Consider the following 15,095-nt stretch of genomic DNA (forward strand, 5'->3'; position numbering starts at 1 on the left):
CGCGCGCACACACACACAAACACACACACACGCACACGTCATGAACTTTCAAAAACACCTCCCCCGCGAGCCATTAGGGAGGGGCGTGGTTGCTGGGGAAACCGTGCAGGCCTAGCCCTATTGACGGAATAAAGGTAGAGTTTCTCTTCCCTCTCTCTCTCTCTTTGTGTGTGTGGGGGGCGTTCCACTTTGTTTGTACCTACCTGCATTTGCAAAATGTGCTTCAAAGCAACTTTTGTGTGCTGTTGCATGTTGCATTTTTTGACTGTACAGGACTCCAGTATGTTGGAATCACTGGGAAAGTTCGGTTTTAGGGATCGCTCTGCAAAACTCTGCAGAATGAATCTTCCCCTCCCTTTGCCCTCCTCTCTTGTTTTTTGAGCTGGGCGCCATTGCATGGGGCACTCTGACATGCTAACGTGGGAAATCCCTGTTTCAACAATGAGCTCAGCCATGCCTTCATACTTTATCAATCCCTGGCCTCCATTTCCCTGTATCAACACCACAGCAATTGTTGCACTTGCAGGACTCAAAAAGTCATTTCAGTGCGACTGCAATGTTGCCTGAGTCTGATGTAGAAGTTGATCAGAGCATCACATAAAGTTCCTGAAATTCTAAATTTGCAAACATGCACCTGGTTTAACAATGAATAACAAATACACCAACAACTATTTGGTGCTAATGCCAAATGACCTGTTTAAACTCCTCAGGCTAATAGATAGCAAACTATATCGCTACCTTCTTTTACAAACTGAGTAATAGAGGTTGAATAAATCCATATATTTTGATCACAATATGTCCTTCAAGAAGATGGAATGATTGATAGCGGTGACAGAAACATTTGTAGATCTTAAAGATCTTTAATCCCGAGCCAACATTACAGGTAAGGATCATCATTAATGTAGAAACAACTCTTGAGCGCATTGAAACTCCTTTGACCTCTCTGACCTCCTCGTCTCTTTTCTGGATGAAGCAAGGAGGGAAGAATATGTTAGGTGCCTTTGTTTTACTGTTTTACTACAACAAGATCTGCTGACCCACAAAAAGAGATTGTGCTTGCTTTGTTGTTGTACACGTGAGGCTTGGAATTTCATAAAAGCCCTCGGCTGGGCTTGGTTTGGTTGCTAACCGGCTGCAGTCTGACTTGCAGTTTCCTCTACATAGTGGGCTGTGGAGACAATATTTACTTATTTTATGTGTTAATCATTAATCAGCCTTTATGAATGTTTTATCAGAATGAATGGATGAAATCATGATAGCAACTGGGCTTGGTGTTGTAAAGAAAGCTATTTAATCATGTTTTATAGCCACACATTCCACAGTAATCATTAAAGTTGCCTTACCTTCCTGTCTAGATATTATGAAATGGGGGGGTTGATAGACATCTGTGAGAGAATTAGCCCCAAAATAAACATTAACCTTAATGATCCTTCTGGAAGACTCATATCTGTGTTAAACACGCCATGATAGCTGATTTGGGAACAGTCTTTTTGGCCCCGATGTGATTTTGAACAGCATCACATCCTGTTACCCTGCTCTCCAGGTAGTTTTCTATTTGACAGACGTGAGAGGAGAAATCTGGGTTTTGTTTGCATCACCACAGATTTCCCAAAAGACTAAACTGCTCCTGTCAAAAGCAGCTACTCTACTGATATGACTGATACGCTTTTCCACGACTCCCGGTCCTGCATTCACAATAGTTTCCCCAATTCCGCAAACACTGACACGTCCTCTTGAGATCATCCGCTCAGTGGGCATCAAGACCGCCCGAGGTGACGTGTTAAGGCGCGCTCGGCCAAAAAGCTTTGAAAGCCCCAGTGTGTCTCGCTGCTCGCTCTGTCGTTGCCACTCCATGGAGACGTGCAGTTTGTCAACATAAGAGCCTGACCTCCCATTCCTACCTCTGATCTCCGACTCTTTGACCACGTTTTTCCAAACTTCCCTGTTCTTCCTTTCCCCCTGCAGTTTCCTCCATTTCCCTACAAACTGTTATCAGCTAATTTCTGCAGCGTTTCCAAAACTACTTTCACCTCATGTGCTAAAACAACTGTAATACTAGAGAACGAGTTAAAAATGTTGAGTTGCTAGTTGGGCTTCAGGTGACACTAAGTGGATATTTTTTTTACTGATTGATTTTTTCTGTTTAGTCTGTTCTTGTCAGGCAGAAATATGGCTCTGTCATTTCACCCAACAAGCCGCTGCAAGTCACCGGATAAGCTGAGCATCCTGGGAACGTTTCCTGGAGTTGCTTCAGCAGGGGGTGTGGCGTGACTCTAACCGTTGGCGGTTGGCAGACGACCTGGACAGGTGAGGGATTCTGCCACGAAAGCTCAATAAACATGTTTCTTCACTTTATTTAACCCATTTGCACTCATGTATGTATACCTGTTTTTCCTCCAGGCAACACTAACGTGTAATGAATCCTGGGCAGAATTCCTCCCCATTATCACCTCATCTTGAACCACTGTTTTAGGATGGCGGTGAGATGGTTTGTGTGGCCCTCCATGTGGTTGTAGGCCCCACGTTTGTGTAATGAGGACACAGGAATGTGAATAAAGTGCCCCTGGCAGGACTGTAGGGTTTAATGATGGGTCCTCACACAGACACAGATTTGATGCCTGGATGAAAACACTTACACAGACGTGTGCTGTTTGCATTTTTACCTTAAAAAAAGCTGATGGTAAGGTTCTGTTTTTCTTTGCTGACTACTGCAAAGCAGCCAAGTTGAATTATTGGAAGTATAGAGAGCAAGGACCGCAAAGTTGCTGAACATTCTGCCCACTCCTTGTTCAGTGATGGGCAAATATTTACACAACGGGACTGTTTTCAAAAGGTTGCAGCGTTGTTGGCAGGATTCGAACCTGCGCGGGGAGACCCCAATGGATTTCTAGTCCATCGCCTTAACCACTCGGCCACAACAACAGATGTGACATGGCAAACAAATTTGTGGACCCAGACCAAGGTTTCAGGTTCTGTCGATTTGATTGCCATCAATAGCAGTTGGGTTGCGACTCCTGTGATAGCACAGATGCCCCTCACAACCAGCCTGGTGATTGGTCACACAGTGGGAAGGAAACAAGTAACGGCACCCTTTTGTTACAAAATCAAAGGCCCCCACAGTGTGGAAAATGGCATGCTGGGACCAAAACAGATGGTGATGGATCTTTAAATGATCTCCTTTCACTGGCCAGCATGTGTTCAACACGTGCTCGCAAGAAGGTAGCCTTCCAACATGGTATATTTGCTGCTCTGCTATTTCTGTCATGCTAGCAATTGCAGGGTCTGTTGTTCAAGGGTTTGGGGTTAAGATGCACTCAACGTGTGAAAAATATGTGTCTTAAACCATCAGTTTTCAAGTAATGAGCCCATCTGTCAGCCTCAGAGGAGTTCAGGTGCAATTTGTTGATTGCAAAATCAATATAAGTGCTTTCTAGGCTGACCTTTCAGCAACCATGTGGATTTTTTGAGCCTTCCAAATAGTTTGAGCTTGCCGCTAAATCTGTCTTCACCTATCATTCACAGTAATCTTTTTTTCTCTAGAGGTGGATACATTTTCCTCATGGTTTGTTTGGAAAGCTAGCATGCTTGTACTGACATGCCACTCCAAACAAGTTATGCATTTCAGAGATAAGCGTTGCATTAAAACCTCAAATGCCTGTTGGGAAAGTACGCAGACTGTGTGGCCCGGTGAAAACATCCCATCACTAAAAATCAATAAGCTAAAAGAGCTAAGCGCGGACTCCAGATGACACCAAACAGCAGCTACTGCTAATGGAAATAACGGAGAAGAAGCGGAGCAGTTGTTCACAGGAACAAAATGGCTCAGCCGAAACTGCACTTCCTCAGGACACTGCAGGAAGGGGCATCCATCTGCAAAGCTGCTGGAGTTTCTGCCACTGCTCAGTAGAAAGCACCCTGGCATACTGTAGCACAACACGGAATGCAAACTATTCAGCTGCAGACATATAGTATATCCAGCTGCCAACACTCAGCTAAACTCCCACCACCAACTCCTCATTCCTATGAGTGTAACATATGTGCAGTATTTCATGTTGCTGTGCAAATTTCTTAACTATTTGCCATTTTAAAGCTGTTTTGATGAGGTTTCTACAACAGTAAGGACTGTGTGTATGTGTCACAATGAGATTTACTGGCAGCAGCCTGCAGTGAGCTGGTGACTCCAACAGGTTGTATTAGTGTTTCCCTACCGAAACACCGGAATACTGTCACACGTGTACTCACAGACCGTGACAGTGTACCTGTGTCTTCTTCTGGGGTGTCAAAAGTCGTTTTCGTTGTCGGCGGGATTCGAACCTGCAGGGTGGGGGGGCATTATCGAGCATTGTTGTTTTCATGCTATGTCTTTTTTATGGCAATGTTTACAAGTTTCAACAGAATCTCCTTGTAATTGTTGCCTATTAGAAGTACGGGTGCCTCAGGAGATTAAAGTGTCAAACCAAAGCAATATTGATGCCTATATTTTACCGCTTGATCCTTTTGGCATTCAATAATATTAACATCCTCATGACAAAAAAATCATAGGACGTTGTCGGCAGGATTCGAACCTGCGCGGGGAGACCCCAATGGATTTCTAGTCCATCGCCTTAACCACTCGGCCACGACAACATGTTCTGCACTTTTATATACCGTCCTCGTCTGCGCAACTGTGTTTATTACGGTATTTGTGTTTCCATTGTAACGCGTTAATGACGCGCACACTCTTTTTACCAGTCAGTTGTGGCCTGTGCACTCTTCTTTGCTGTGGTCTAATAGGGAAGAAACAGATTAAAGAACCTGGCTAAGAAGGCTGGTTCTGTCATTGGCTGCAAACCGGCCACTTTTACTGTGGTGGCAGAGAGGAGGACACTGAGCAGACTGTTATCCAGCATGGACAACACTGAGCACCCTCTCTAGCAACGCCTGGAGAGACAGGTGAGCACCTTCTCAACTGGACCAGCCAACCGTTACAGGAAGTCATTCCTGCCCAAGCAGTGACTCTCAGGTCACCTCTGGCAAGCAGAGACCTCTAATCCTGATGTTTCTGGCTCATTCAACTGCAATCAGTCTTGTTAATACAATACCTTCACCCTTACTGACCAAGTTGCACATTAATGATAATAACCTGCACAGTTCATCTAAACCTACCTTGATACTTTGTATGTTTTCACATTGGATGTTCTGATATGTTGATTTATATTGTTTGATTTCTGTTTTATTCTGAGTTATGTATGTTGATTTATATCAGTCACACTTTGCTAATTGCTTGTATAGATTTATGTAGTTCATCACAATCATTTCAACACCATCTAACAAACTGTCAGGCACGCACTTTTGCTGTATTTGCTATTTATTCAATGTACAACTTTAAATCTTCCCTGAAAACATGACAAGACCATTGGATTTTAAGTTTTATTTGCAATTTAAAATAGATACAGTTTGTTTTCACCTTCCAAGCACCTCTTACGAGCTGTTAATTGAACAGGCTCCAAGAATAGCAGCACATGGTCCACCCACAGATGGCTCAAGTTTTACTTCACTGTGGAAACGTGCTTGAACTTTTTTTTTTTGAACGTTTGGCAGCTTCCCAAGCAGCTTTTTCTCTCTGACTGTAGGTTGGATGCATCAGTTCCACATATTGTTGCTGCGCAAATGCCATATGTCTTTCTTCCACTTGATCCTGTTGTCATTTAAAGGACGGATTTGCCACATTGCTGACCCTCCTTTCAGAGGAGAAACTCACAGTTCTGGGGGGGAGCTCACTGTTATTTAAAATCAAACTTGGGGGATTACTCTGACTGGGTCCAGTGGGCACACAACGTCTGACAAGGTTTGTTACAGTGAGTAGCATTGAAGGTCTCTGCAACAAAAGGGGGTGAAATAACTGCCATTCAAGTGCACGCAGAGCCACAAGCCACGCTAAACTTAAAAAATTTAATGGACAAAAATGGCAAAAATGCATTAAGCATGGTTGTGTAATGAGTCCATCCACAGCTGTGGACCCCTAACAAGCGCTGCTGTCTCATCCCAGATCCAAAACATGGAAAATCCATGTAAAAGGTCAGAAGATACTGAAGCCTCATTGGTACAGGATGACTTCAAAACTGGATGCTGGTTACAAACAAATTACATAATGACTTTTACAGAGCCGCTTTTGTTGCGGACTTAGCGAGGAAAACCCGGTACGAAACAGTGGAGCCCAAATACATGATGCACATTCAAATTAAGATGCGCCCTTGAACTGGGTTATTAACTCATTAATATTGTTTTCATGCTATGTGTTTTTATGGCAATGTGTTCAAGTTTTAACAGAATTTCTTTGTAATTGTTGCCTATTAGAAGTGTGGGTTCCTCAGCAGACTGAAGTGGCAAACCAAAGCAATATTGATGCCTATATTTTATTACAATAAATAAATGCTTCTTTTGAACGGGATCTGCATTTTTAAATTATTTTCCCTCCCTCTTATTCATAGCATCTCAGCACACTTGAAAGCAAACAGAGCTACTTCCGCCCTTCACAATAAAAGGTCCACACATCCGGTCTCACCAAACTGGAAAAATGACAAATCCGTGTCGCCTGGACAGACAGTAATAGTAATTTAGAATAACCAGATACAATGCCCCGATTTAGTTTAGCGGAATCCAGCTAAATAACGGGCTAAAGTAAAAACTCCGTCGGATGTAAAAGCTTTGAAAACAATCGATCTCTTTCGTATTTTGACACACAAATACAACCTGTAGAGCGGTCGTCAAGATGGTCTGATACTTTTGGCGTTCCATAATATAACATCCTCATGACCTCGTATCAAAAAATTTAAAGAACGTTGTCGGCAGGATTCGAACCTGCGCGGGGAGACCCCAATGGATTTCTAGTCCATCGCCTTAACCACTCGGCCACGACAACGCAGCACCCCGAGTTATTTTGCCATTATATAAAGTTTATATTAATTAATGACTATATTAAATATTATACTATATTTTTGCGCATTCGCCACGAACGCAGCACCATCTTGTGGCTGCGGTCGAATTACATTTCGGAGGGTGGTGTGTAAAACGCAAAATCTTGCTGTAAATAACGGTACAAACTGCAGCTATATTAAATTTCACCCCGAGGGTCGGTCGGTCGGTCGGTCTGTCTGTCTGTCTGTCAATTCAGCTTATGAAGTCAGGATCAATAAACATAATTGTGTTTGAGTTTAAACACACTCTAATCAAAATAAATGGTTATTAATTATGGAAGGAAACAGAAATAGAATACAGTAGTTTGAACTAAAAAGATTGAATTGTATGACAGATTTGATGTCAAGACAATTTCATTCATCCTGCCAGTTTCCCATTTACAGGCATTTGAACCTTTTTGACTTTGATTAAATCAAAATCTACAATAATAATAATAAATGTTCTTACTATCTTGTTGATGCCCTGAGGTGATTGTCTCAGCATGGTTCTTGAGTTATATGTTCATGTGTGGAACAAAAATGAAAGCAAAACTGTATCAGCAGCTTGTCACCATTGCTGGAGAGTGTAACATTACCGTCTTGTCTACCCGCATGCTTTTGCATTGCTTAATCCCACCACAAAGAAAAGCTGACACACAATGCTATATTTCGTGATATAAATTATTTATTTACATTTACAGAAAAATGACCCCATCAAGACAATGTAGTAATAACTACTGGAAATAGAACCCAACATATAGAATCCGACATGGTCGTCACAACCGAACAGAGAGCTCTATAGTAACATTGTGCTCTCTGTTAAAGGTCTCCTATAACACAAAGTGCAAGGCATCACGTGTAGCCCCCACCCCGCTCCCGGACTTGACAACACATACATCCATGTAAAGCCCATGACCCTGCTTATCACTACCCCTGGAATTTTTTTAACCCCTCATCTAGAATCAAAAGACACAGGCTAGCCCACCTCTACCACACCTCACACATCTAACGTACACACCCACAGCCACCCACACACACACACACAGGCTCATACATTCTGTATTCTCAGCATCCCCCCTGGTTCAGTTTCTCAGAAAAACCCTGGGCAGAAGTGACAAGGTGCAAGGAGACAAACGTTTAACCGGGGGATCCTCGGTAGTGGCGGCGACAGACGTCGGCATCATCCCCGTCATCATCATCACCACCACCACCGACTAGAACGTGCCGCTGCTGTCTTTGTCGCGTCGCTGTTCTTCCCTGGTGATCTTTGAAATCCACACTGGGAGAGAGGGCGAGGAGTGAGGGTGGGTGGACGCTAAATTTCTGGCCTGGCCTATGGGGACGCGGGGTAAACATCAAAACTGGACGCGGCTTCTGTGCAGCGTGTCTGGGCTCAGATAAGTCGAGTGGAGGCTCGCATGGTGTTTTCGGAACTGAAGTGGACATTGTTCTGCTTCTGCCGGTTGATCCTGTTGGTCCGTGGGCACTTTCTGTACACAAACACAAATGTGGGAGTCAGTTTGAGGTACTGAGAGCTTATAAAGATACACAGATATGTCCATTTGGATTTTTTAGACCGTCGTCGGGCTTCTACCTAAGATCCTGGGATGCAAAGCAGAGAGATGACCTTTTCGGCTCCCACCTGTTTGTCCTTTAAGTGAATGGAAAGTCCATATAACAACAATGCTAACATTAAGCAAAGCCCACAATACAGGGACTATACAGCTGTCTGGCCGACAGCGATAGGACGGTGAGCTGAGCAAGTTACCAGACCATCTGTACATTCATTCAGCCTCTATAATAACCGTTCGGAGCATTGTGCTCAACTATTGTGAACTTTAACAAGCCTTTTTCTGCATGTCTTTTCCTTTGAATAGATATTGCTGAGTAGCAGGAAGCATTAACGGCACTGTAACTGTAGTCAGTGCTATAATAAATTCTCATTTCTTCCCTAGCGTCCGCTCCCCGCCTCCCTTTGCAAGTGCTTGCGCTCTCACTTTGTCCCTCCTCCTCTTCAGCAACTGTGCTCAGAGGGGCAGTTTTGTCTATAACAAACCTCTTATAAAATCTTTTATTAAAGGTCGTAAATTGCATTCGGTCAGCCAGAGGCGGACGAGCTGCAGCGCCTGTGTCTGCGTTTCCACCTTGAATACAAAACACCTGCAAAATCAAAAATGGATCCTCGCTCACACAAATATCTGCGTGTGTGTATGTGTGTGTGTGTGTGCATAAGCACAACTCACCTGGTAATGCAGAGCACCACCACACATATGATGACCACCTGGAGAGCTCCGATGATGGAGGCAATAAGGACATAGTGCAGTTTTCCGGATCCTGGCACCACGTAGAGCACCTTGTAGTCCTTGGACTCCTTGATATCACACTGGGGGCCTCTGAAGCCCAAGTGACAGCTGGGTCCATGCACAAATGCACCGTTTGGGGGGGGGGGGAAGAGACAGGTTAATTATTTCTGTGTTCTTAATTGAAACGTCAGTACCTGACTGCAAAGACATTGTGGAGGAACAATGGCTGCTTGCTGTGACTGTTTGGTTGAACATGGCTGATAAGAATCGCAGCAGGTAGGGGTGGGGGAGGGGGTGGGGGGTGGAGTGATGGCTCATGTGTTCCTCTTTATTTCCACGTCACAGAATTATAGTTTCTATCCCCAACCGACTCGGAACAAATGGGAGATTTATATCTTCAAAGGTAAACATCAACCAATAGCGTAGTTGCAACACAATAATCGCAGCAGCATCCCACAATGCAATGCAGTAGTAACAGAGAAGGAGACTCGCAAGGTGTATAATGCATTTAAAATTTCCAGCAACTGCGGAGGATGTAAAGAGGATTGTCGTTGTCAAAAGGACGTTGATGTTTCTTTGATCTGTACGCTACAGTATCTTGTCTCTTCTGCGTCGCCCAGGGATGAGCAGCTGCAGCCGTCCCCTCCGACCGATCGCTGGTCTGCGATGGTTCGTTTCACATTTTTAGCATCACCTCAGCCAGCGTGAAACCATGACAGATGTGCTGCTAAAAACTGCACCAGATGTTCCCAGGGGGAGTTTTTGTGTCCTTTCAACGTGATGCCGGAAACTGGAAATCATTTTGAGCCTCCCAAAAGCAGTTACACGTGATTATTCTGTTAAGTCCAAAATAAAACAGCTTTGACTGCACAAGCTTTGCCACAAATCTGTATCTTAGAGTGATCTGGTAAATATCTGTACGGGCACGGTGTTGTGCCAGCGTTGGCAGGTGTTGGTTCTTATCCACGGTGTTCTCGAGAGCTGACCAGAGGAGCCAAATTGAAGGGTATGGAGTGGTTTTCAGTGTGAACGCCATTTGGCCAGATTTGTCAGACTAAAGGGGACAAAAGCGACCTAATTCGTGTCTGTTGGTCTCTCGCTGCGATGCTGTCAGACCCAGAATAATCTGAGCTCATCCTTGCTGAGAGATTACACTGCAGTTGTTTTCACACCTGTGGGCTGCCGTGCTGTGCACGAGGACCTCTTTGTTCTGCTCATCTGAATTAGTTAAATTGATGGAAAATGATTCTCACTCCAATTTTTACAGGTAGTTCAAGGTATATTTTTGTTAATTCACCCATTTGTTTTTAACACTTGGAAGCAGCTGCCCATGAAATAATAAAAGGTTCTGAAACTGGTAAAGAATATGATGTAAAAGACCTAAATAACCTTCCAGTAAAGTGACAGATGTAGTCAAACTGCAACTGTTAGAAAAACTAGTAAATTACTGTTTGTAATAAAGGAAAACTGCAGCTCTTGGCAACTGTATCAGGCAAACCAATTAAGCATAAGTCGTTTTTTTATTGCATCCATCTTAAATCTCCACTGCTGTTTATCTTAATTGCATACTAAGAAGTATAAATTATACATTGTTTGATGGCAATTTCAGGCAGTAGAAAAAAAGACTCATACATTAAATGTCCAGCTGGGGCAATAAAGTCTGCTGTGGGCCGATTCTGTTGCCTCTGATAGCCGACTTGATCCAAAGCTCAGGCCAAGTGTGGCTCATTTTGGGATTCATTTTATGTAACAACAGAGGGACTTTGAAGAACATGTACAGAAACTAACAAAAGTGATCACTGTCCTCAGAAAAGAACCCATTTCTTCTATTTCCTCCCCCTGCTACCAACCAACACCTTCGCATCCTTGGTTGAAAAGTCAAGCACACGCACGCGCACGCAGCAAAAGGACGACCACGTTTGTTGCTCCCTCCCTGCGTATCACATCGCCTATTCGTCCGCTGACCACAAGGGGGCAGTAAAGATGTTTCAGATTTGCTTCATGCTGTGAGTCGGAGAGGCCTGGTGAGCTGGTGGGAGCCAGGTTAGAAATACTTACTTATGTTTGTGAAGGCCTCCTGAGTTTCTCTTTTAGAAGACATTTGAGCTGAATGTATCGGGAGTATTGTTGACTCGCCGTCACTAAACACCCTCAAATGCTCAGCGGAGACCGAGACAGAAGGGCTAAGTTTTGCTTTTGTCCCCAGGGCAAATGTAAATCTATTATTCACTCCCCCACTCCAAGCGCCGAAGCTTTAGGGAAAAGCATTAAAGCCAGCTTTGAGGTGTCACTCATCAATAAAGTTGACAGCAGCACGACGGTGCGTTCACTGCCAAGCGCTGTCGTTAGAGGATAGATGTGCGGCTTGTTGAGAGGCAGCCGGCAAACTGAAGGCTGCAGGGGAGGAATACTTCGACACCCTCGCTCAGCAGAGTGATATCCCACGTGGGATTCACCTGAAGCGGCGCGGCACATTTCAGTGGCCAGCGGCGCGGCCTTTTCCTCCAGCCAGAGCTGGGATCATCTCTTTTCCCCTCGCAGCATAGCGAAGTGTAATCAGAGACCATGAACAAGTCTGATTATAGACGAAAACGATAAACAGGCTGCAGCACTTCGCCTAGAAATTGCTAAATTTCACAACTGATTAGCCGTCTCATATTACAGACTTTCTTTGGGCGTTGGCAAATTAGAGACGTGGGTGGGGTGGTGTGTGTGAGTGTGTGTGTGGGGTGTGATGAGCAGCATCAGATCTGATTTACTGTCGAAACACTGCAGCCAATATGATGGTTATTTTTGGAATTGATTGCAGCATCAACGCACAGTAGAGTGTAATTAGCAGAATGTACCGTAGCCATTTTTATCAATATCTATTAAAACTATTTACTCCTCCCACTCAATATTAAAACCACAGTGGGGAATCTGATATCTGAGAGGCAACACAAACACTGTGGGGTCATCGGTTTCAGTAAACTGGATATCTGCCTTTCCCAGTACTAAAAAAGTAACACTATATTGTCTCTGAGGTTCTGGAATTTTGGTTTACTTGACACCCCCACCCCCCCATTTTGTGCTACATTTAACTTTTGCCTGAAAGTTTAAAGGTAACTGTTTTTTCAAGAACATTACATTAAAATTAAATTATTTCCATCATTTGGGACAGCAAATTTGAATTCCCTTTTCCGAAATGATCTCAATTAATTACATTTGCGTGTAATTGCTTGGTTGCTGTTTCGGGTTAGTCAGTCCACTTAGTTTCCATCAGAGAATCCTGTCATGGCCTTATGAGCATCTGGAGAACATTCTTAGACATCTGTACTTTGACGTATGTGCTCGCTACCATTACTGCTGCCGCTGTCACTGGCCGAAGTGAAATGCATTGTGGGATACGTCCTCACAAGAACACTTCAGGGAAACTTAAAGTTTCCCAGTTCTCTTCCCAGTGGGACAGAAAACCCTGCTGGATGCTGACCGTGTAGGACTGGTTCACCCTAGTTGTGGGTTCGCTACCCCAGAAATTAAAAAGAGAAGTAATTGCCAGGTCATTACTGGTTTTAGTGTTCAAAAACTGATTATTTCTTAAATTCCTTCAAGTCCCTATTTGTGTGTACCTGCAGGAGGGCTGGGCCAGGTTGTTGGGGAACTGGCAGTCTCCATGGACACAGTAGTTTTTGTAGTGATCTGGGCAGGGGATGTAAAGTCCGTGGGCGAGCGGATCATCTTTATCCACCACTGTGTAAAACACACAAACAGCAAAACAGACACATGCTCCATAAATAGTGAATGCTTGCACGCCGAGGGCCGGCTGTGCACGTAAGCGATGCCAGTGTGACGGCAAACGCAGGATTTGGAAGAGAGGAAGAGCAACGATGAGGGGCAGCATTGAATGGTGTGTGCCGACACGCTCTCACCTGTCAGGTCGGTTCGTGCAAAGTGTCCGTCTCTGCCTTTGTTCCCATTGATGATGTCACCTGCAGAAGTGAAAGGCAGCCAACAATCAAAGTGATGCCTCCTGCTTATGAGAAGCAGCAGAAGTAAAGATCCTCTCATCGTCTGAAATCCTGATGGGAGAAAATACCCGACATCATCTCGAAATGATGGCTGACGTCCTAAAATCAGAATGTTCTTATGGATTGTTATGAGCTTGTTAGCTTCCTGCTAACAAGGCGATTTTCTTTACACCTCAGTACTTTTTGTCGGTCCGCATGTCTCAGTTTCTTGACATTTGTTTCACCCTGATTGAGACGGGATCGATCAAGCTGGGCTGACCCCGTGGGCTTAGTGTGGACGGAATACAGATTTCTATTTGTGTTCCAGAGATGGTTAGCCCTTATTGCTTTCCTCTCCATTACCCCTAAAAGCCGTCATACTGCCTCGCACATCTCGATCAATTGGATCCAGAGCGGAATGTACAGTACGAGCTGCTGATATCAGAGAAGGAACTTGTGTGCATGTCCCTTCCATCAGCTTATGTAAATCCTCCACACACAGGAGGAAAATGTATTTTTATTTATTTTTATTTTTGAAAACAAGCCATCTCCCAAAGGAATCGGAAAAGAAAATATAAGTAATTAAGCAGAGATTAATAAAACAGCTTCATCCCGGCAACTGTTTCAAATGAACAATGCAGCCGAACCACAAAGGCTTAAAAACACTCTTAAAAACAGGGATGAACATTCACCACAAACTCTCAACAGGCATCAACAATGAAGGCACCACCGCAGGTTTGGGACTATCTTTGGTTGAGGGTTCGATTAATTAAAAGAGTGTGTCGCTGAAGCAGCAGGAAGCGTTTAGCTCTCACACACACACACACACACACACACACACACACACACACAGACAGACAGTGGGTGTTGGTGCCTCTGACCTTGGCAGTGACCCAGGTGCTTGACCTCGATGCGCTCCTGTTTCTGACAGGACGCCTCCTTCACCTGGCAGGGGTTGTCATAGGAACGGCCGTCTGAGGCGCACACCGGGTTGAAGCTGATGTGCGAGCAGTCGATGTTGCAAACGCACCTGCCGAGCGAGAAATCGCATTAGGAGCGCCAAACTTCCCCGCTCGTTTATTTATGAGCTGTGTCGCGATGCAAAATAAATGAGGGCTGAAATATTAATGACAATGAGAGCATCTTTACCTGGGAGACAATTATGTGTGTTTGAGGGGGACACTGAAATCATTGAGGGATTAAAAATAAGACACACATACCAAAAGAAAAAAGAAAAAAAAAAAAAAGGAAAAAGAAAACCCTCCTTGGATGTTGGACCGTGCAGAATAATCCTGTTCAGACTGGGTTTTTGCACATTCAGCCTGACACAATAGCAAATGGATTTAACTTTGCATAAAGGAGACGAGCTGCACGCAGGGCCCGATTGACAATTGATGCACCGTTACAATGACAGGAGGCTAAAAATAGGCAGAGAATTGCTGATAACAAAGCTGCACATTTACATATTTCAGAGGGAAATAACACAGGACAACATTGTAAACGTGTGAAAAGAAAAAAAAAGATCTCCTAGAGTCAAAAAGTTCACTTTAAAATGCACAAGGGAGCTTCGTGACAGCTTCTCTGACACATCAAATGTGGCAAAGAGGCAATTTTTCCATCCAGAATTTTTTTTTTTTTTTAAAGTTATGGTAAATATTCTGTTGGAAAAAAAATCCTGATGTGAATCTTGGTTGAGCTAATGCAGTGGGAGGAGTTTCTGACCTTAAACTGGAAGCTTTAGGATTCCTTTAAAACCCCCAAGGGACAATTCCCCGATAGCACGCTGCCCCGCCGCCATCCGAATCCAAAACAGGTCAAAGAACAGTAACAGTATATCACAATAACCACCACGGATTGGAGACCATTCAAAT

The 15,095-nt window shown here is 44.1% G+C and overlaps 1 protein-coding gene, 1 long non-coding RNA gene and 3 other non-coding genes across 7 annotated transcripts in view; 1 reads left to right on the top strand and 4 right to left on the bottom strand.

The window, feature by feature from the left end:
* Positions 1–120: 120 nt before the first annotated feature.
* Positions 121–6,430, top strand: LOC130527157 (uncharacterized). Its single transcript, XR_008950947.1, has 2 exons — positions 121–2,307; positions 2,401–6,430. It is a non-coding gene; the product is annotated as an uncharacterized LOC130527157 (long non-coding RNA).
* Positions 2,841–2,922, bottom strand: trnas-aga (transfer RNA serine (anticodon AGA)). Its single transcript has one exon. It is a non-coding gene; the product is annotated as a tRNA-Ser (tRNA).
* On the bottom strand, positions 4,545–4,626 carry trnas-aga (transfer RNA serine (anticodon AGA)). The gene has a single exon. It is a non-coding gene; the product is annotated as a tRNA-Ser (tRNA).
* Positions 6,431–6,819: 389 nt separating the features above from the next.
* On the bottom strand, positions 6,820–6,901 carry trnas-aga (transfer RNA serine (anticodon AGA)). Its single transcript has one exon. It is a non-coding gene; the product is annotated as a tRNA-Ser (tRNA).
* Positions 6,902–7,598: 697 nt separating this feature from the next.
* Positions 7,599–15,095, bottom strand: part of tmeff2a (transmembrane protein with EGF-like and two follistatin-like domains 2a) — a 64,439-nt gene continuing 56,942 nt past the window's right edge. For 2 of the 3 annotated variants that reach the window (XM_057039902.1, XM_057039916.1), the window contains exons 6-10: positions 14,106–14,254; positions 13,147–13,206; positions 12,847–12,967; positions 9,179–9,346; positions 7,599–8,425 (exon numbers count right to left, since the gene is read on the bottom strand). In XM_057039902.1, the coding sequence (XP_056895882.1) occupies positions 8,329–8,425; positions 9,179–9,346; positions 12,847–12,967; positions 13,147–13,206; positions 14,106–14,254 (595 nt within the window). In that variant the 3' untranslated portion in view covers positions 7,599–8,328. The remainder of the gene's footprint in view (positions 8,426–9,178; positions 9,347–12,846; positions 12,968–13,146; positions 13,207–14,105; positions 14,255–15,095) is intronic. The other variant, XM_057039907.1, reaches the window with a different exon arrangement.

Source organism: Takifugu flavidus, chromosome 1, assembly GCF_003711565.1.
Source record: "Takifugu flavidus isolate HTHZ2018 chromosome 1, ASM371156v2, whole genome shotgun sequence".
In the NCBI taxonomy this organism is placed as follows: domain Eukaryota; kingdom Metazoa; phylum Chordata; class Actinopteri; order Tetraodontiformes; family Tetraodontidae; genus Takifugu; species Takifugu flavidus.